The sequence below is a fragment of the Pongo pygmaeus genome, chromosome 8 (genome assembly GCF_028885625.2).
Source record: "Pongo pygmaeus isolate AG05252 chromosome 8, NHGRI_mPonPyg2-v2.0_pri, whole genome shotgun sequence".
Taxonomy (NCBI): domain Eukaryota; kingdom Metazoa; phylum Chordata; class Mammalia; order Primates; family Hominidae; genus Pongo; species Pongo pygmaeus.
Window position 1 is genome coordinate 92,815,001 of NC_072381.2, and position 22,207 is coordinate 92,837,207.

The 22,207-nt window shown below is 40.0% G+C and overlaps 1 protein-coding gene across 1 annotated transcript in view; it reads left to right on the forward strand.

Annotated features, from left to right (window-relative positions):
* PAPSS2 (3'-phosphoadenosine 5'-phosphosulfate synthase 2) overlaps positions 1-22,207 on the forward strand; it is an 89,312-nt gene that overhangs the window by 51,155 nt on the left and 15,950 nt on the right. Inside the window, exons 3-8 of the mRNA XM_054503075.2 lie at positions 3,630-3,865; positions 4,593-4,731; positions 5,291-5,409; positions 5,531-5,644; positions 6,277-6,388; positions 17,804-18,009. Coding sequence (XP_054359050.1) covers positions 3,630-3,865; positions 4,593-4,731; positions 5,291-5,409; positions 5,531-5,644; positions 6,277-6,388; positions 17,804-18,009 — 926 coding nt within the window. The remainder of the gene's footprint in view (positions 1-3,629; positions 3,866-4,592; positions 4,732-5,290; positions 5,410-5,530; positions 5,645-6,276; positions 6,389-17,803; positions 18,010-22,207) is intronic.

Below are 22,207 nucleotides of genomic sequence, written 5' to 3' on the forward strand. Positions count from 1 at the left end.
TTATGGAAATTAGTGTAACATATTACATGCTTGTTTTATCATTAGAAGGAGGCTGGGAGATGTAGTAGAAAGCCTGGGTGTTAGTCCTAACCCTACCATCAGTGAGAAATAGAGTCAAAGTCAACTATAGAAATAAGAGTCTGATCAAGTCAACTGTGAAAGTCTCTAGTTGTCACTTTTCTCCTCTTTGGCAGGAAAGGATGGGGCAAGATGATTATGACATCCCCTTTCAGTGCTAAGGGATTCAATAATTCTCATGTTCATCCCTGAACATATTTACTGGCAGTTATGAATGAGGCTTTCCTAATTTGACATCAAGCATTTGGCTGTCCATAAGGTTTTGGATATTTAGAGATATTCGTTATTGTTGCCTAATGTTTTGACATTCTAGGAGACTATTTCACTTACTATATAAACAACAAACAAACATGAGAATCTGTACAAGAAGGAAAACTAGTAATTTCCATTTGGCTGAGGATTGCCCTTGTTTACAGAAATAACTCACTGCTGCTGAAGTGACTGAATGACTCTCCCTTTTCTTGTGTTTTTATAGCCACAGAATGTCAAAGCTAAGAATTAGTGACAGAACTGGAATTAGAACCTGACTCCCAATAGCTGGCCCTAGACTGTTACCTTGTACTCTGAGTCCAAGGTAGACAAAATTATTTCTGGACTCAAAAGGAAAAACTAAGTTCATTTCATAGACAACAGTTTTCAGATGGAATGAGCCCACCTGCAAAACTATGTTTATTCAAGTTATAAAATGGTAATGTTTTCTAACCTGGAGCTCATTCTAAACAATCTGGCAGGTGGGGACCTGCCTTGCATCTTTTCTTGCTATCCTAAATCTTTGCCCTTTTCTGTCCCAACTGGCCTCATTCTTGTCTTCTTCAAGTTTTTGCCTTGTGCCTTTGGTTTCCTGGTTTCATTCATGCGTGTGCATCAAAACAACTTTCTGCAGCCTCCAGTGCAAGGACAGACAGTGAGCAAGGAACCTGCCGTGCTCAAATAGGCACCATCCTTCTGTCATTACTCCTGAAATGTTTACCTCAACTCCCCACAAGAGACGTAATTTGAGCAGTAGGTACAGCTGTATTCTAGAAGATCCCCTCCTGTTATATGTTTCCCTTCATGCGAAGATCACTGGTAAAAACAACTTTCGTGTTGGGCTATACATACAAAGTCCATTTTCTCTAATGTGACACCCCCTGAAAAGAAAAAGAATTGGTAGAAGAGAAACATTAGAGGAAGAAAAGAATAGATGGCAAATTTTAAAAAATCAAGGCCGGGCTTGGTAGCTCTTGCCTGTAATCCCAGCACTTTGGGAGGCCAGGATGTGTGGATCACCTGACATCAGGAGTTCAAGACCAGCCTGGCCAACATAGCAAAACCCTCTCTCTCTACTAAAAAGACAAAAATTAGCCAGGCGTGGTGGTGCATGCCTGTAATCCCAGCTGCTCGGGAAGCTGAGGCAGGAGAATCACTTGAACACAGGAGGCGGAGGTTGCAGGGAGCCGAGATCTGCCACTGCACTCCAGCCTGGGTGACAGAATGAGACTCCATCTCAAAAAATAAAAATAAAAAATTAAATTACATTTAAAAATCATCTTTTTCTAATTTATTTTTTATTCTTATGTTACGAAGGTAGGCTGTTGACCAGGCAGACCAGAAGAAACAAAATACTTTAAATCCATAGTCTCAGATTTTAGCCCCAACTCCACGTCCATGAGCTGTGTGACTTTGGACAAGCCAGTTAGGCTCTCTAAGCCTCAGTTTTCTTATTTGTACAATGGGAATAAAGACAGTACCTGACTTATGGAGGTGTCGATAGAACTAAATCAATAAAAGATAAATGTACTTTGCACAGTGCCTGGCACATAGTTAAGTTGTCAGTAACTATAATTAGTGTTACCTCGGTGTATGAAAGTACACATGCCAACAATCTGGTTACATATACTTACTGTAATTGAGCTCTTAGTTTACTGAGAGCTGAAGCAAAATGGAAGGACATTCTGTTATTTCTCTCATTTTCTGACATGAGAGAACACACCAGAGATTCAGGAGTGCCACTTCCCTTACCCCACAACCTGACATAAATACTAAGAAGAATTTATCACCTATGTCTTTTTTTAAATGAAAAGGAATAACAGAATTACAGACAATACCTTCAAAAATGATATGATGAAGTTAGTGTTGACACATTCTTCATACAGCCGTTTCTTCTAATGGTCCTCTGTCAAAGCCAAGGGCGTGACTTTAAAATATAACTAAAAGTATGGAGACTATTTACCTTTTGCAGATCACCTTTCTCCCCCAAATCCTCCTTCCTCTGTCTGTCCTTCATTCCTGCTTTTTCTGCCTTTTTTCCTCTTTCCTCCTGTTGTCTTCTCTGTATGAACCTCTTGGCTTTTTTCCTCTGTCATGCCCAGGTGCTGTCAGACAGAGGCTTGGCACTATGAAATATTCTTAGGTTCAGAGATCTTTAAGACAAAGATCCAAAAATCCTAAAGGACTCATTTTTTTTTAGAGTGCTAGCCTTTAGGGTAGTTCAGATTTAAACTGTTAAATAATTTTGGCAGGTTGTGTTTCTTTCCCTTTCTTCTTATGTTCCTCCTCATATGGAAATAACAAAGTGTGTTCCTGATCATTGTGCTTTGAAACCATGGTGGAAGCCACATGGTAACTCTTTTCTCATATAAAGACTCTAGAGAATCTTTACACCTAAGAGTGTGACATATGGCAGCTCTAAATACATCTGCTCCCTAGCTCAGGCCGGCTTCCTGTCTTTATGTTTTGAGAGTCATTTTGGAAACATCTCGAAGCCAAAGGACAGCATGCGGGCTCTGTAAGACGGTTGTTCAGTGGCATCCACAAGGGAGGTGGACTTACCAGTTTCCAGGGGCTGGCTGTTTCTCTCCATTCCAGCTGATTGCTGACTTTGAAGGGGATATGAGACCACTGTCACCACATCTTTTGATTTTTTCAAGAGAATACAGAATCTGGATTTGTATACACAACTTCCTTTTTGCTTTGGAGACAAGGCCTTGCTCTGTTACACAGGTTGGAGTGTAGTGGTGCCATCACGGCTCACTGCAGCCTTGACTTCCCAGGCTCAAGGGGTCTTCCTACCTCAGCCTCCTGAGTAGCTGGGACCACAGGTGTGCACCACCACACCCGGCTAGTTTTTTTTGTTTTTTGTAGATGCAGGGTCTCACTATGTTCCCCAGGCTAGTTTTGAACTCCTGGGCTCAAGTGATCCTCCCACCCTGGCCTCCCAAAATGCTGGGATTACAGGCATGAGCCACCACCATGCCCAGCCTGTATGACAACTTTCTAATCTTTAAAACACTCTGCAGCCCAAACAGAACACATCGAGGACCACATGTAGCCCCCAAATCTCCCTATTTATGAAGCCTGCTTGCTTTGAAAAGCTATAATCCTAACACAGGACAAATAGTTATTTCAAAATTTGAGAGAAATGTAAGTACTTGCCTTGTAGTCAACTACACGGATTTCTTTCTTTTTTTTTTTTTAAGATTTAGTTATATTTAAAATTACTAGATTAGTTCACAATTTGTCATCTTAAACTATCCAGGCCGATGTCAGTCTGCTTTATCTGTTCTGAACAGGTCTCTCTGGCGCTGGAAAAACAACGATAAGTTTTGCCCTGGAGGAGTACCTTGTCTCCCATGCCATCCCTTGTTACTCCCTGGATGGGGACAATGTCCGTCATGGCCTTAACAGAAATCTCGGATTCTCTCCTGGGGACAGAGAGGAAAATATCCGCCGGATTGCTGAGGTGGCTAAGCTGTTTGCTGATGCTGGTCTGGTCTGCATTACCAGCTTTATTTCTCCATTCGCAAAGGTAAAAAAAAAAAGGGGGGCACTACACACAATTCCCACACACAGTGCAAGTGCTCTCCAACTGCTAGGGGAAGGAATCAGAGAGGGAGGGCATAAGAATATCTCCTTTCAATTTCCCAACTATTTCTTCCCCCAATAACAGGCTCTCTCATTTCCTCTATTTAATATTGGTTATATAAAGAGAGTTCCTTCCTTTCCAGATGCCAGGGCACCAGTAGACATAAACCCTTCCATGTTCACAATTATAAAGAACATTTGGTCAGAGTCGAAGGGAAGAGAAAGTTAAACAAGAGAAACTCTAAAGCTCTGTAATTTTAGTTGTCGGAAAAAGGATCTAGCTAAAGAAAAGAGCAGTTCACGGCCAAAGCTTCAGGTTCTATGTGTTTAACGCTGACATCACTGAGGTGGAGTGTCACTCTTCTTTTAAATCAGGAAATTTCTGGGAGCCAAACATCAGATGTAGCTTAGAACACATCCTTTGAATGAAATGCTCCCATATGGCCAGTGCTTTCCTGCTAAGAGGGCCTATTTTCCATGGTTTTCTGTGAAAGTCCTTGAGAGAGCTGTGTTTACCAGAGTGAAATTTCTGGACTTTCTCTCAAGCACTCTGCAAAGCACAAACCCTGGTGTTATCTCAAGGCTATTGAAAACCAAAGTACACAGTGTTTTGTGATTTAGAATTTCACCATGAAACCTCTTTTTACATTCTTAATCATATTGCTTTTCAGGATCGTGAGAATGCCCGCAAAATACATGAATCAGCAGGGCTGCCATTCTTTGAAATATTTGTAGATGCACCTCTAAATATTTGTGAAAGCAGAGACGTAAAAGGCCTCTACAAAAGGGCCAGAGCTGGGGAGATTAAAGGTAAGAGAATTGGCTAGCAGCATCTTTACCAGTTACATAGGCTGTCGGTCCTTATTCTGTCCTCAGAAATCTGCCTTGAGTTTCAAACTCTGTTTTCCAAAATTGCATATAACATGCACAACTTTTTATCACATTATGATATATTCAGTATGCCCAGAGGCTTATTAAAAGGTAGGGTTTTATTTTTAAGAATTGTCATCTCAGCCATATGCAATAAAATTCAGAGAACTAGAATGGATATTTATATGTGAGTGTGTGTGTGTAGAGGAGTGTTTCAGAGTTCTTCCTTATTCTTGTCTTCCTTTTTGATTGTAATCATCTATAGAGGGCTTCAACTTAGCCAGCCGGATTTTGTTGACAATTTGGGGCTTTCCATATTGAAAATACAGCTATATATTTTCTTACTTATGCCTAGAAGTCAAGGATGGCTGTTTGACCTTTTCTGTTAAAATGCGAATTTTCAGTTTAATACATTATTCCAACATGTGTTTTGCCTTATTGATTAAAAAGGTTATTCTGTCAATACAGATGCGATGATTGTCACCCATATGCTTTGCAGGATTTACAGGTATTGATTCTGATTATGAGAAACCTGAAACTCCTGAGCGTGTGCTTAAAACCAATTTGTCCACAGTGAGTGACTGTGTCCACCAGGTAGTGGAACTTCTGCAAGAGCAGGTAGGTGAACTGGTTGTCTTTTTTTATATGTTTAATAAAATCATGAAAGACAATCTATGCCTCTTTACTGAAGCATTCTTTTTACAGTTTTCAAGTTTTTACCAATGCTGTTTCATTTCAGAACATTGTACCCTATACTATAATCAAAGATATCCATGAACTCTTTGTGCCGGAAAACAAACTTGACCACGTCCGCACTGAGGCTGAAACTCTCCTTTCATTATCAATTACTAAGGTAAGTGGGTGCAGAGTGGTCAAATAATTAGGCTTAATATCAGTCATTATAATTTATTTACAATTACTCTTAACAATAAGAACAGTATAAATAAAGTGCACATGATTTCCATAAATAAAACACTCCTTTTTTTCCAAGTTTTTTTAACCTCTTCTCCAAAGAAATCTCTCACCAAGAATTGCCACAAGGCAGCTGATCAATGCCATGTATGGAGGTGACTGGGAAAATAACTTCTGTATTTGCATTGGACAATTTTACATAGCTGTCATTGTACCAGTAAGTACATCTGGTAGAAAAATATAGCCAAACCAGGATTTTTGTGGATAAAAGAAAGAAAGAATAAACAGTGAATTTTCAACTCAGTTGCACATTTTGGGAATAGATACAACCTAAACATATTCAAATAAGTCATCTCAATACAAAATCTTTTCACCACTATTTCATAGGAAATTTCCAGACTTAAATATTTCTGGCCCTTAGATCATAGGTTAGCATAACAGGTGGGGACACTTAAAACATAGAAGGTTCTGCCCTCATCCTCCTGTTAACTGAATAAGAAAGGACTTCCCTGGGGCCAGATGCCTGGAAAACAGAACTTATGAAAATGTTCAACTATTTTTTGTGTTTTGCAGCTGGATCTCCAGTGGGTCCAGGTTTTGAGCGAAGGCTGGGCTACTCCCCTCAAAGGTTTCATGCGGGAGAAGGAGTACTTACAGGTTATGCACTTTGACACCCTGCTAGATGGTATGTTTTTGTTATTGTTTCTTACTCTTTGTTGTTAAGGAAAAAAAAAATCTTTCCCAGAAGTTTTGCAGGAACAGGAAGTTAGTCTTTGGTTTGCAAATCTTATTGCAAAACTATTTGGATCATTTACAGTGTGCTCCATTCTATTATGTTTAAGCTTCCATTTTTAGGATTTTTTGGTTGTTCTCAAAGGTTGTTCCTTTAAAACTAAGGAACTGAAAAATGGTCTAAAGCCAAGAGAAAGACAAGTCTGTTTCACCTCCACTTGCTCTTTGCTGGTGCTGATATTCAGAAGGTAGCATTCAGAAGTACCATTGCCACCTGCTAGGGACATTCCTAGGGCAGCCAAGATGAGGTCAGCACATGTTGCTGACCTCCATGGCACCCTCCACCCTCCAGGTTGCTCATGTCAAGCATTATTGCAACAACTGCTTTCTTTGGTGCATGCTAAAGTGTCAGTGTTCATGCCCACACATGAAATATATTAAAATGGTTTCATCCACTACACTCTAACAAAAGAGCATTAAGGGAGCTTTCTGGCCACAAGCTGAATGGCTTTTAGAAAACCAATCTGGTCAAGCTCAGAAGCATGTGTTATTGAGAAGACTTCTGGACTCTTCTGTGACCATTTCCTTCCTAGAACTGCCTGAACTTATCAAATAAACTTATCTATTTCAAGACCTTCGGGTAATGGCTGCTAAGTGGGGAAGGAGTAGGGGTAGAGTCACACTGAATTTGTAATACTGAGCAGGGCTCCAAGCCTTTTAGGAAGAAAAATCCAATAAGGTTTTTTTTTGGGAAAGATGTTCATATCCTGTGTTTGTGCCTTTGCCTGGGGAATGGGGCATGAACTCAGAATCACAACTCAAAGACTGATCAGCATCGGCCCTCTTCCCTTACTCTTTTGCTGTGACAGGTAACACCCCACAACCTGAATCCTTCACTTCTCAGATTAAATAATATTCCCCAAAGACACTTAGTTTACTTCTAGCTTGCTTTAACAACAAAAATAATGATGCTTATCTCTATACCACGTCTCTGTTTTCAAAGCATTTTCTCAGGCATTATTTCATTTGATCCTCACAAAAGCCCTAGAAAACAGGCAGCAATTATTATCCCACTTTACAGATGAGGAAACTACCTCAGATTAAGTGATTTGCTCATAACATTCATAAGTGAAAGCCCAAGACCAGAGTCCAGAATCTTAGGACTCCTGGCCCAGTGCTCCTTACGTACCAATCTGCTCTCCTGATGTCCTTTCCAATAGAATCTACAAGGCCTGATGGTCTACAAGAAAGGCTGACTTTTATCTTGATGTCTTGATTTTGACACATGCTGAACACCGACTGCCTGAAGTAAAGGTCATTGGACTTAGCAGCTAGCCATGGGCAAGAGGTTGATTTTGAGCATGTGAACAGAGCTGTGGCCAAAAGACAAGTGAACTATATTGAAAGAGGGGGCCTCATTACAGACAACAAGGTGCTGTTGACCTTGGACAAGTGTTCCTTTCATAAGGAAAAATACCAGCGTGGTGGAAGTGGTTGCAGAGGTCAGTGTTAATGGAAATCAGAGGTCCTTAGCCTGAGATCTAGGACTTCAGGGTGGGCTAACAAAAAATCCTAGAGGCAAAAATGTTTGTGTTTTGATAAGGGAAGGAAGGAGCATTTTCCTGGGTTGAGAATTTACAGCTTTTGATAGATTCTGTTTTTTCCTTTAATTTTTTTTATTTTTTAGAAACAGGGTCTTGCTCCATCACCCAGGCTGGAGTGCAGTGGCATGATCATAGCTCACTGAAGCCTTGAACTCTTGAATTCAAGCAATCCTTCCACCTCTGCCTCCTGGGTAGCTGGGACTACGGGCATGTACCACCATGCCTGGCAAATTTCTAAACTTGTTTTGTAGAGATAAGGTCTCACTATGTTGCCCAGGCTGATCTTGAATTCCTTTCCTCAAGTAATCCTCCTGCCTTGGCCTTGCAAAGTGCTATTATAGACAACAAATTTTTAAAAGAGTCTGTGATCCAAAAAGATGAAGAACAGCTAATGCAGATAATCCATCTGGATTATTTAGGCAAAATCTCTAGCCTTTCTTTTACACTGTCTCAATTTCATTTTATGGGGGTTCTTCAACTTGCAAAACCCATTGATTTTCTTTTTTCTTTTCTTTCTTTTCTTTTTTTTTTTTTTGAGACAGAGTCTTGCTCTGTCACCCAGGCTGGAGTGCAGTGGCATGATCTCAGCTCACTGCAACCTCTGCCTCCCGGGTTCAAGCAATTCTCCTGAGTAGCTGGGACTACAGGTGCATGCCACCATGCATGACTAATTTTTGTATTTTTAGTAGAGACAGGGTTTCATTATGTTGGCCAGGCTGGTCTTGAACTCCTTGACTTCAGACAATCTGCCCGCCTCGGCCTCCCAAAGTGCTGAGATTACAGGTGTGAGCCACGGTACCCTGCCAACCCATTGATTTTCTATTTCTTATTGGATGCTCACTACCGTGAGGTGGATGAAGCACTTATTCTTGCTCCCACTTTCCATGTAATCCAGATGTCTGTCCCCGCAAACCCACCAGCCTGGGGATATGAATGAGGTTACCTTCCCATTAATACGTGAAGCTTACTAGTTCCAAGCCCCTACCTGCTCATGCAGAAAGCCCAGTTCTTTCAAAAGCCTACCCAAGTGTTTTTGGGAGTCCCCAAGGGGTGCGTTTCCTGTGTTCCTGAGTCAGGGCCCCAGCCATGTGCCACTTGCTGTGTGGATCTGTGGGTCTGTCTGTACTCAGAAGTGCAGATCCTGCTGGGTCACTCCAGTCACCAAAGTTTTGGTGCCAGTAGGGCTGTTGCAGTTTATAGACTCTTCTTCAAGTGGGAAAAATGTTTCCTTCCTCTGTATTAACCTCAATTGAAGACTGTCTAAGAGGTTGCTTTAGTTCCACAGTATTAGAGAATTGAGGGAGGCAACTCTTGTAAGCTGTATAGATCCCTTTATCCTCATGTGGCTCCAGTGTGGCTCTGTCAGGAGGGTTCAAGATCAGATGTTTTGCTACTTCCATATCCTTTCCCCTTCCAAGCTGCAAGGCCTGTGTCTGAAACTTTCTGTAAGATTCTTCTTTTGCCTGTGGGAATTATCTGCTGGTTCCACCATCTACCTCTGCAAACAGAGTCCACTGGACATACTTATGCAGCCCCAGTTATGATCGGGATTCAGAGCTCTGCACAGCCCACAGAAGCATCCTAAATGCCTGTGTAAATTGATAATAAAAATAGATAATCAGGGATATGATGTGCTGCCCGCCCCTACCACTCACTGTGTGTTAACTTAGTTTGGGTCTAAGTAGAGGCCGAATATCACAGTGGATGAGAGTGTGAGCTGTGAAGTCAAACTGTCTAGGTTTGTATGTCAGTGATTAGCTATGAACCTGGGCCAAATTACTTAAACTCTCTGGGCTTTGTTCCTTCATCTGTATAATGGGGATGTTAATAACTGTACCTACCTCTTTGGATGTTGAAAGTTTAAAAGAATGCCTGATTCAATAGTCAGTATTTCATACATATTAGCTATTATGAACAAACCACTCTGCATACAGTTAAAAGAATTTGTCAGGCATGGTGGCTCATGACTGTAGTCCCAGCTACTCAGAGCCTAAGGCGGGAGGATCACTGGAGCCCAGGAGCTAGAGTCCCACCTGGGCAACATAGGGAAACTTTGTCTGTAAAAATAAATACATAAATAAAAGAACTTGGAGTCTTGAAGTGACTAAGTGACTTTATCCCTAGTCACATCAGTTTGGAAGTAGCACAGATACGATGTTCATCAGCTAGCCAACAGATATACACTGAATGCCCCCATGTGCCAGGGTTTGTCTAGTGGCTGGAGATAGAATGGTAATGAAGGCAGGTGAGCTTGCTGAGAAACACAGTACAGTCATTTTCTGAGACCTAGTCCAGTAGGTCCTTCCAGCCCCCCATCAGTGGTTGTGAAACTTTCTTTTTTATTTTCTTTTTCTTATTTTATTTTATTTTATTTTTTGAGACAGAGTCTCGCTCTGTTGCCTAGGCTGGAGTGCAGTGGCGCGATCTCTGCTCACGCAACCTCTGCCTCCTGGGTTCAAGCAATTTTTCTGCCTCAGCCTGCCAAGTAGCTGGGACTACAGGCGCTTGCCACAAAGCCCAGGAAATTTTTGTATTTTTAGTAGAGATGGGGTTTCACCATATAGGCCAGGCTGGTCTTGAACTCCTGACCTCAAGTGATCCACCTGCCTCAGCCTCCCAAAGTGCTAGGATTAGAGCCATGAGCCACTGCGCGCAGCCAAAACTTTCTTTTTTAAACCAGAGAATTCTTTATTTCATTTCAAAAATCAGAGGCAATCTGTATAACAAAATGGAACTGCCTCACTCCCCCGTAGAAGGGAGTAGGGGCTTGGGCTCCCTCTCACCTGGAGAGCAGCCTGGAGGGTATCAGGAGGAAGCCGTTTGAAACGTAGCAACAGAGGCTCCTGACAGTGCCTCACCTGATGGCGTTTGGACTGAGGAGACAGAGTTAAATTCTAAAAAGTGATTTATTTCTATGTCAAAATGTTGGGCAAGATATCATTCATATAGATATCATTTAATTGTAACCAATTCATGAAGGTTTGAGTCACTGCCATTGAAAATTTGAAATGATCTCTATAGCCACAGACGTGCCCACTTTTGTCTTCCTTCAAACAATTGCAAATTTCTTGATTACCTACAATCTGCAAGCAACATTGTTTTTATTCTGACCATGTCTCCTAAAAATATTTTGTTGGTTTTAATTTTCTCAAAGGTTTATATTTTCCCCTTAATTTAAAAATATAATAGTTCTGTCTACTCAGTCCAAAAGCCAAAAAAAAAAACCCCAAAACAAAAACCAAATCACTTGTTAGAGTTTATGATAATTGTGTAGTATGAGTCACTCCATATTATTACTCAAGAATCTACTTTTATATCAGTGTATCATATCACTTTATTTCTCACTAGAAGTATAGTTCCAGGGTTGTCACAGACCCTTTGATCATAAATGTCACATCTAAATTTAAAAATGGAACCTCAAGCTTGTGTTGACTGATGGCATCCAAGTAGGATCAAGACAGGGGTGCCTTGTGAGACTCCATCATTTAATGGCTATTCTTCCGCAGCTCTGACTTTCCAAGGCAGAGTATGAGAGCACTCTGCATATATCACCAGCACTTATTGAGCACCAATTGTGTTCTGACACTGGAGTTTGACATAGATTATTACATTTAATCAGGATAATACCACTGTGAAGATATTTTGTCCACTTGAGAAAATATGTATTAGAAAGGCTAAATAACTTATTTGAAGCCTAGACTTAAATCCAGGTTGTCCTGGATCTAACATTGGTGCTTGTTCTGCTGAGCATATTTTCATGTCCTCTAACCATGTGAGATTCTAGGATGTTCTAGGGCAGTTTGCTTCCATACTTGCTCCCAAAGCCTAGTTTGGAAACTATTCTACAGTGGTTGTAAGATCACATGTTTGCAAGAGAAAACTTCTTGGTGAAGCTGGAGGGGATATTAACATATGTTATAATTATTTTAAAACAGATATCTCTTCCCAGTGGACAGAAAATAAATAAATACAAAATTAGAAAACCAGATAAACATCTGAACAATGCTTTTGGATTGTATTGAACAACATTCCATACAAGTTCTGATTTCACCAGCTTTTTGCTATTATATACTCTCTATTTTTAAAAATAGCATGACAAAGCTAGTATATTTGTATGTTGTATATGTGAAGTGTCATAATAGGAATTTGTTCTTTGACATTGTTGCTGTAAGATTGGTTTGGTGGAGAGCTGAAAATGTTTCTTAATTGTGTTTATATTTCCCTAGGCATGGCCCTTCCTGGTATGTACTTTAACTTTCCAAGTAGCTAAATTATTATAATTACATATGTTACATTAACTGGAAATGGTTAAGAACATAACTAAAAGAAAATCTACATTAACCAGTTGGAATTGCTATTAGTTCATGATCCAACCAGCTATAGTAGAATAACACTGTATTTTTCTTTAGATTGGAGTCCAAACAACAGGAAATTTCTCGACCAGATGTAGCTATTGTGTATGATGTAGCATTTGGCTGACAAAAGTAAACTTGTTTCTAAATTATCATTGCACATTTTGTTCCTGAGTCTTTTATATTTATGATCCTCTTCCAATGACTGTTGGTCCTCATTTAGTTTCACAAATCTGGAAATTTTTTTTCCTACGGTGTTTATAAAAGATTTTAAGTTGATGAAGAATAAATCAATTTAAACTGAATGTACCTGGTTGGATTGTGTGTGATTGTACTTCATTTGTTTGCAATGTATGATTATGCATGAACTTAATTTCAAGCCATTATGGTTGCTTGTTATGGAACTGGGAGTAAATATACATTTGCTGTGACTGTAAACTTCAGCATTGTACAAGAATGAAAAGGTAAAATTCTGAATATGTCATCTATCTTTGGTATTGCTTTCCTCATTGTTGTTTTTCCTTTAACAAGTCCGGTTAAGCAATAAAAAGTAATTTAGGTTTTGCATAGAAACAGTCCCAAACAACCATGAAGCAGATCTATAAGGCTAACACAGAAGGCTTGAAAATTATTGAAAGCAAAAGAAAAATCATCCCATTGAACAATAAGCTATCTCTTGGACTTACTGTGGTTAAAGAACCACAATATTCTTTTTCAAAATAAGATATACCACAATAAAATAATCAAGGTAGTGCCCACCAGAGCCAAATGAAGCACATGAAGGAAAAGGCTGAAAACTCAAGTCAGGGTTGAAAGCCATGGGTGATGTTTCAGCACAGTTCAAGTATTACATCTTAGTAATGGTTGGATACGTTTACATATTAGAAAGGTTGATAAAGATGATAGGGAAACTACAGTAAATCTGTGTATACACATGTAGTGTTGTAGCTACAGGCTTATAAGATCAGTTGGCATTATTACTTGGCAGAACTCCTTTCTGTAACATCCCACAGATTCACTTCCTTATTGAGACAACCTGCCGGAGTGTTATTTAGTCATTTCAGATTTTCACTCAAGGCCAAGATGAAGGTAGATTAGAGGCTACATTGGTCAGGAATCTAGTGGACAAGAGGAGGTGGCTGCAACAGTGAAACATCCCTTGGATTTCAAGGCAGAATACTTGATGTAAGGCAACATTACAGACGTGTGACAGGCAGTGCTAGGTTCTTTCAGCACCCTGCTCCACATTTTGCTTTGTATTTTGCTTGATTTCGGCCAAGTCATTCTTTATAAGCAGAGACAAATATCATGGCCTTCCTTTCAGCAATGTGGTCAGTAAGCAATCCACAGAAAGCATGATTTCTAGTGACAACAACAGCATTTCTGAAGGGGTTATTCTTTGTTAGCCTCTCTCCCTTTTCCTCAACTAGACTATGCAGTAGATTTATTTATCTTCCATCAGCAACCTCCATTAACATAGTGCTTTACAGTTTGCCCCCCTGCAGCAACCCATGGAGATACATGTCATTTATTAGCCCATTTTTCCAGTGAGGAAACTGAGTTTAGAAAAGTTGAATGACACACATAGTAAAAGGGAGAACTGCTGACTTTGAATTTAGTGTTCTCTGCAAAGGACTTAGCTGCTCTAATTGCCCGAGAATGTTGAAACAAAGAGTTATTTGAATGACAAACCATTACTTTTTGTACACAGTATCTAATTTGTGGTTTATAAAGGGTCTCAAAGTATATTGCAGGATTTTGTGATAGACCGGATTTCTTTATTGCCAGCAGTTGCTGTCTATTTCCGGTGACATTCTTTAGGTTCTAGTAACCTTTGGAGAGTGTTTAAAAGGTGCAAAGTGATATGCCTGGAAAGTTTAGTTTCATAGCTACTAGGGGGAGTCTTATGCCCCAAAGGAATAGAACTCTAATCTTTAACTCTGTCAGAGGCCTTCTAAATGTTGCATTGAAAAGTTAGGTTTAAATGGCTTCATTAATCATGGCACATTCCCTCAAGTCCGTAAATAACTGCATTTGCTGTCTCTGGAGTTAAATGTTTTCTTTATTCACCTTCTTTCATTCTCTTCGGAATCTTGAACTTGAGAACTCTCACAAAATTGTCCCTAATATTCTTTTGTGTTATACGCTTAACCATGAGCCCTCATTTTCTCGTCTGTGAGTATAATTGAGAGACTAACATATTTGTGAGGGCATCATTGTAGCAGGAACACCGTTTGGTACATTTTTTTTACGTTATCTAGAATCATTGAGAAATGAGATGTTTTTAGAAAGCCAAATTTTATCCCTTTAAGCCCCAGACTGAAAACCAACTACACATTAACTATCTTATTTAGAAACATTTCAAAATAGTCTTACTAAAAAAAAAAATGTATTCACTCAAAAAAAAGAGAGAGTATGTTCAATATAAAGGAACTTTTAAAAATGACTCTGTCGTTGTTAGTTTTACCAGTTATTAAACTGGGCACTAATGTAATGGTGCCCTGAAGATGGGGAGACCTGTGGGATTGTTGGCTCCCACACTAAAGAACCCCTATAACTCTGTATTTTAGTTTCAGTGTTAGAACCTTGTATAGTCAGGGTTCTCCAGAGAAACAGAACAAACAGGATGCATATCTGTATGTCTATCTATATATAGATATGCATCTCTCTATATAGACATAGATATAAAAATATATGTAACATATTTAAATAAATTTATATATGCATGTACATACATTAATTTATACATATATTAATTTTATATATACATTATTTTAATAAATTATTATTATAGAGTCTTATCTCTCTTTGTATTATACATTGATATCTATATATAACATATAGATATTATATCTGAATTATATAATATTTCTGATATATAATATATCTGAATAGATAACAATATATCTATATGTTATATATGGATATCTATGTATTACATATAGGTATATAATAAATCTCTCTCTCTCTGTCTACCCCCCACACACACACACACACACACATAGAAGGAGAGAGATTTATTTTAAGGAATTCGTTCATGTGATTGTGGAATCTGGCAAGTCCGAAAACTGGGAGGCTGGGGACCCCAAGAAGACCTGCGGTTCAAGTCCACAGGCGGTCTGCTGGCATAATTCTCTGCTTTTCTGGGGAGAAGAGTCTTTTTTCTACTTAGGCCTTTGACTGATTGGGTGAGGCCCACTCACATTCTGGAGGGTACTCTACTTTACTCAAAGTCTACTGATTTAAATGTTAATCCCATCTAAAAAATACCTCCACAGAAACATCTAGAATAATGTTGGACTAAATATCTGAGTACTGTGGCCTAGCTAAGTTGACATATAACATCAACCATCACAGTTTCTATGTGTATTTTTTCAGTAGTTTTCCTGTCTCTTCCTTTGTGGTCCAGCTGTCATTTGACATTTCTTGCTGCTGAAGATATAGCTTCTCTAAATACCACATTCGATGCCTTCTAATTTGCTGTGCTGTATACTGAGAAATCAGAACAGCCTGTTTATTTAAATTCCTCTTAAAGCAAGAGACTCAGCATAATGGTGAGAGGGGCTCACACTCCAGAGAAAGTACATGTGCGTTAACAACTTGATGTCATTTTTCACTCCTCTGTGTTTTTGGACAGATGATTCTCAACTGTGGTTGCGCTAGCAAGACCTGTGATTCCCAGATAAGTGAGATTACCAGTATCCTAAAAAATATTTAGGAAAGAGGGAGCAGGAGGGGGAAGAAAAGGTGATTTTATGCCGAAACCACCATGAATAACATCAAGAGGACTGCTTGTTTGGGATCCCATAGATTAGTGGGTTTTGTTTTGTTTTTTGAGACAGGGTCTTGCTCTATCACCCAGGCTGGAGTACAGTGGAGTGATCAGGGCTCATTGCAGCCTCAAACTCCTGGGCTCAGGTGACCCTCTTGCCTCAGCCTCCTGAGTAGCTGGGACTACAGGTGCATGCCAACATGTCCAGCTAATTTAAAAAAATATGTGTGTATACACACACACACACACACACACACACACACACACACACATATTTTTTGGTAGAGATGAGGTCTTGCCATGTTACCCAGGCTGGTCACAAACTCTTGGCCTGAAGCAATCCTCCCATATTGGCCTCCCAAAATGCTGGGATTACAGGTGTAAGCCACTGCACCTGGCTGAAAATACATTTTTTACAAGTGCATGAGATGGGTACAGAAAATAGAATGAATAAGATCTGGTATTTAATAGCAGAACAGGATGACTATAGTCAATAATAATTTAACGGCTGGGCACGGTGACTCACGCCTGTAATCCCAGCATTTTGGGAGGCTGAGGTGGGCAGATCATGAGGTCCAGAGATTGAGACCATCCTGGCCAACATGGTGAAACCCTGTCTCTACTAAAAATACAAAAATTAGCTGGGAGTGGTGGCGCATGCCTGTAATCCCAGCTACTCGGGAGGCTGAGGCAGGAGAATAGCTTGAACCTGGGAGGCAGAGGTTGCAGTGAGCCAAGATCGTGCCAGTGAACTCCAGCCTGGCGGCAGAGTAAGACTCTGTCTAAAAATAAAATAAAATAAAATAAATTAACGGTACATTTAAAAATAACTAACAGGATAATTGGATTTTTGTAACACAAATGATAAATGCTTGAGGTGATGGGTACCTCATTTACCCTGATGTGATTATTATGCATTGTATTCCTGTATCAAAATGTCTTATGCACCCCATAAGCATATACACTATATACCCAAGAAAGTTAAAAATTTAAAATTAAAGAAAAAGGTGAATGAGGTATTACCCAGATTGTAGTTGATTAATATTAAAAAAGACAAACACACAGCTGTCATAAGTAACTTATTATACAAAAAATGCATATTCTCATTCCCATAGATTCATATCAATTATCTGATTTTTTTCTTTATTTTCAATTCAGTGTATTGGTATGCAGATAGAGCCTAAACAGGTAATGAAATAAGAGACTTGCTTAACGTTCTTACAAGGTTCATTTCTAAGAAAGACTAGAGAGTTTTGTTTTAGTTTGTTTTGCCAGCTTAATTTTATTTAATTGGGTTTTGGAAAATTTTAAACTCCTTACTGCATTGAGGTCAGGACTTAGATTTGAAAAGGGAACCCACAAAGAGGCATTTCCAAAGTTAGATCACTTATGGAGGCCACCTCCATGATTTAAAACTCAACCCACTTTTCACATATGCTCCACTTGCTTTGGGAAGCCCTTCAAGGACTTGTCATTATAGAATCTAGAGAAACTGGTGCAGCTAACACAACTACTTGGATTTGGGTCTTAATGCTTCTTGAAGGAAATGTTTGGAAGGGGCATTGTGCACATTTGATTCATGCTTCAAGGATGGCGCACCTTATATCTAGTTTTCGTGCATCATGTGGCTCTTTCCACAGATGGCGTGATCAACATGAGCATCCCCATTGTACTGCCCGTCTCTGCGGAGGATAAGACACGGCTGGAAGGGTGCAGCAAGTTTGTCCTGGCACATGGTGGACGGAGGGTAGCTATCTTACGAGACGCTGAATTCTATGAACACAGAAAAGAGGAGCGCTGTTCCCGTGTTTGGGGGACAACATGTACAAAACACCCCCATATCAAAGTAAGTCACAAAACCTTTGGAAGGACTTTCTTGAGCTATTTAAACTGAGAAGAAAAATAACTCTTTTTAATTCCTTTGCAAAGGACTTAGAAAAACTGGGATTAGGTGGAAGAATGTATTTCTAAGGTAGGGTTTGCAGGCTTTGCCTCGGGAGATGTTTTTAAAAAGGTACAAAGAAATGTCTTTCTGTTTGAGGTCTGGTCTCAATGATATCTTGAGTCCTCAGATTCTGCAGTGGCTGGCATCCTCAGCTAAATGGGACCAGATAAGTAATTTAGTCTGACAACATGAGTAGAGGAACAAAATCATAGCTGTAGCTATGCACAAAACCATAACCAGAGCTTGCAGCCCTGTCCATCTTGAAAATGCACAAGGAACATAAGTATCTTCATAAAGAATGGATCCAACCAAATGCTGGAACAAGAACTCAGAGTTCATGCTCTGTGGCTAGTGAGGGGGTCAAGGAAACTCTCTTAGTAAACAAAAATCAGCACAGATAGTGGCAGAGTTTCCAGAGGAAAGATACCACATTTTTGTCAGTGGATATTTTTAAGATTGAAAAAAATGTGTTCATCTGATAGGATCAGGTAGGGTCTATCATGCCTAAAGGGAAAATACACTAACTCCTCAGATTCCTTCAAAACTTCTAATTACTGTTGGTGATGGGGTGGGGTGGGGTTTTATGAAGTTGCTGGCTGTGGTTCATTTCCCATAAAGAAAAATACGTGAAATTGAATACTAAAACCATCCCTTATCCAAGATAAGAGCAGTGGGGTGGAAATGAAAAAAGTCATATACTACTAATTTGACTTCTCAAATCTCCCAGCATGTCCCTTTCAGCATGTTCACAGGTAGAGAGAGCACTGTCAGACCCAGGAGACTCTAAAAAGCCTGGGATTGGACAAGGCATGCCCTTCCTCTGGGCCTCAGTTTCTTTATTCATAAAAGGAGAGGCCAGGCCGGGCACGGTGGCTCACGCCTGTAATCCCAGTACTTTGGGAGGCCGAGGCCAGCAGATCACCTGAGGTCGGGAGTTCGAGAACAGCCTGGCCAACATGGTGAAACCCCGTCTCTACTAAAAATACAGAAATTAGCTGGACGTGATGGCGGGCACCTGTAATCCCAGCTACTCGGGAGGCTGAAGCACGAGAATTGCTTGACCCCAGGAGGCAGCGGTTGCAGTGAGCCAAGCTGCCACTGTACTCTAGCCTGGGTGATAGAGCGAGACTCTGTCTGAAAGAAAAAAAAAAAAAAAAGGAGAGGCCAGACTCAAAATAACTGTAAGATCTCTTCCAGCCTCATGACCCTGTCAAAAGATATGGCTTCTTTTGCTCTTCGTTTTTGTTACAAAATGTTCCGAGATAGGAAAGACCTTTTTAGGTCCCCTGTTTGTGGCCTCTGAAGACCTTCTCTATCTGAACACAAAAGGTCAGTGGCAAGCAAAGCAGCTTTTTCATTTATTTATTTTTATTTTTAAAAAATTTTTATTTATGATTTTTTGAGATGGAGTCTTGCTCTGTCATAATCATATAGGTTTGGGATTTATCTTTACTCAGTGACTGAAAGAATAGCAGCCCTTGGTTATGGTTATGTCAGCTCAGATATTTCTACCCTTTGGGAATGATATTCGCATACACAGGACTAGCACTAAAAAAACCTGAAGAATTTCTCAAGTGATTACAGGCATACCTCATTTTACTATGCTTCACTTTATCGTGCTTCACAGATTTTGCTTTTCTTTTTTTTTTTTTTTTTTTTAACAAATTGAAGGTTTGTGTCAACCCTGCACTGAGAAAGTCTGTGAGTGCCATTTTCCCAGCAGTGTGTGCTCATTTTGTGTCTCTGTGTCACATTTCGGTGATTCTTATGATATTTTAGATTTCTTCATTATTGTTATGACCTGTTATGGTGATCTACGGTTAGTGATCTTTGATGATACTATTGTAATTGTTTTGGGGCACCACGAATTGCACCCATATGATGGCAAACTTAATTGATAAATGTTGTGTGTGTTCTGCCTTCTCCACTCACTGGCCATTCCCCCATCTCTCTCCCTCTCCTTGGGCCTCCCTATTTCCTGAGATCCAACAATATTTGAATTAGGCCAATTAATAACCCTGCAATGGCCTCTAAGTGTTCAAGTGAAAGGAAGACTCACACATCTCTCACTTTAAGTCAAAATGATTGAGCTTAGTGAGGAAGGCATGTAGAAAGCTGAAATCGGGCCCAGGTGCGGTGGCTCACACTTGTAATCCCAGCACTTTGGGAGGCCAGGGTGGGCGGATCACCTGAAGTCAGGAGTCCGAGACCAGCCTGACCAACATGGAGAAACCCTGTCTCTACTAAAAATACAAAATTAGCCGGGCATGGTAGTGCATGCCTGTAATCCCAGCTACTCGGGAGCTTGAGGCAGGAGAATCGCTTGAACCCAGGAAGTGGAGGTTGCATTGAGCCGAGGTAGCGCCATTGCACTCCAGCCTGCAACAAGAGCGATACTCCGTCTCAAAAAAAATAAGAAAAAGAAATTTGAAATAGGCCTCCTGGGCCAGTTAGCCAAGTTGTAAATGCAAAGGAAAAGTTATTGGAGGAAATTACACACAGTGAGCTAACAAATGATAAGAAAACAAAGCAGCCTTATTGCCAATGTAGGGGTCAAGGGAAAACTTCCCCTTTGTCCCCTGAAGTTTTGCTGAAAAGGCAACCGACAAAAGGCAGATTAATGAGAAAAGGCATCCAGATTTATTAGTGCACACGGGGGGAAAATCGCAGTGATTACTCCTTACCCCGATGGGGTAGAGAAGCTTATATACCATCCTGAGATTATAGAAAAAATGAGGGCTCAGAGGATGGCCAAAACCAGGTTATGGCAGTAAATCAGGTTATGCTGGTAAGACAGGTTATGGGAGGGAGGGAAGAGAAGGCCTGGGTAGCAAAGACGGTCTTGTTATATAGATGAAATGAAATTTTAGAGGTAAAGGTTTCTTTCAGACCTTTAAATGTGTCGGAGTCTCAGTTAATGTTTCCTAGATCCAGCAAGGGAAGGCCCTTAGAGAAAGCCTGGCTGTGTCAATGTAGATTTTCTCTTCAAATGCAAATGTACCCCACAAAAGGCAGATTTTTAGCTATTTTTGTATTTTCCAGCCCTTCTGAATAGCCATCTTGAACTATGTCAAGGAAATATATTTTGGGGTAAAATATTTTGGTTTCCTTAACAGATATGGAGAAGATTTTAGTGGTCTTGTCCAACCAGCTACAACATTCCCTTAAGCCAAAACACCTAATTCAGGGCAAAGCCCTAATTCTCTTCAATTCTATGAAGGTTGAGAGAGGTGAGGAAGCTGCAGAAGAAAAGTTGGAAGCTAGCAGAGGTTGGTTCAAGAGGTTTAAGGAAAAAAGCCAGCTCCATAACATAAAAGTACAAGGTAATGCAGCAAGTGCTGATGTAGGAGCTGCAGCAAGTTACCCAGAAGATCTAGCTAAGATCATTGATGAAGGTGGCTACACTAACAACAGATTTTCAGTGTAGAAGAAACAGCCTTCTATTGGAAGAAGATGCCACCTAGGATTTTCAGAGCTAGAGAAGAGAAGTCAATGCCTGGCTTCAAAGCTTCAAAGGACAGGCTAACTCTCCTTTTAGGAGCTAGTATAGCTGGTGACTTTAAGTTGAAGCCAGTGCTCATTGGCCATTCTGAAAATCCTAGGGTCCTTAAGGATTATGCTGAATTTACTCTTCCTGTGTTCTATAAATGGAAAAACAAAGCCTGGATGATAGCACATCTGTTTACAGCGTGGTTTACTGAATATTTTAAGCCCACTATTGAGACCGACTGCTCAAAAAAAGAGTCATTTCAAAATATCACTGCTAATTGACAGTGCAGGTAGTTACCCAAGAACTCTGAGGAAGATGTGTAAGGAGATTAATTTGTTTTCATGCATAACACCATCCATTCTGCAGCCCACGGATCAGAGTAATTTCAACTTTCAGGTCTTATTGTTTAAGAAATACATTTTGTAAGGGTATAGCTGCTCTAGATGGTGATTCCTCAGATGGATGTGGGCAAAGTAAACTGAAAACCTTTTGGAAGGGATTTACCATTCTGTATGCCATTAAGAACATTTGCGATTCGTGGGAAGAGGTTAAACTATCAACACTAATGGGAGTTTGGAAGAAGTTGATTTCATCCTTCATGGATGACTT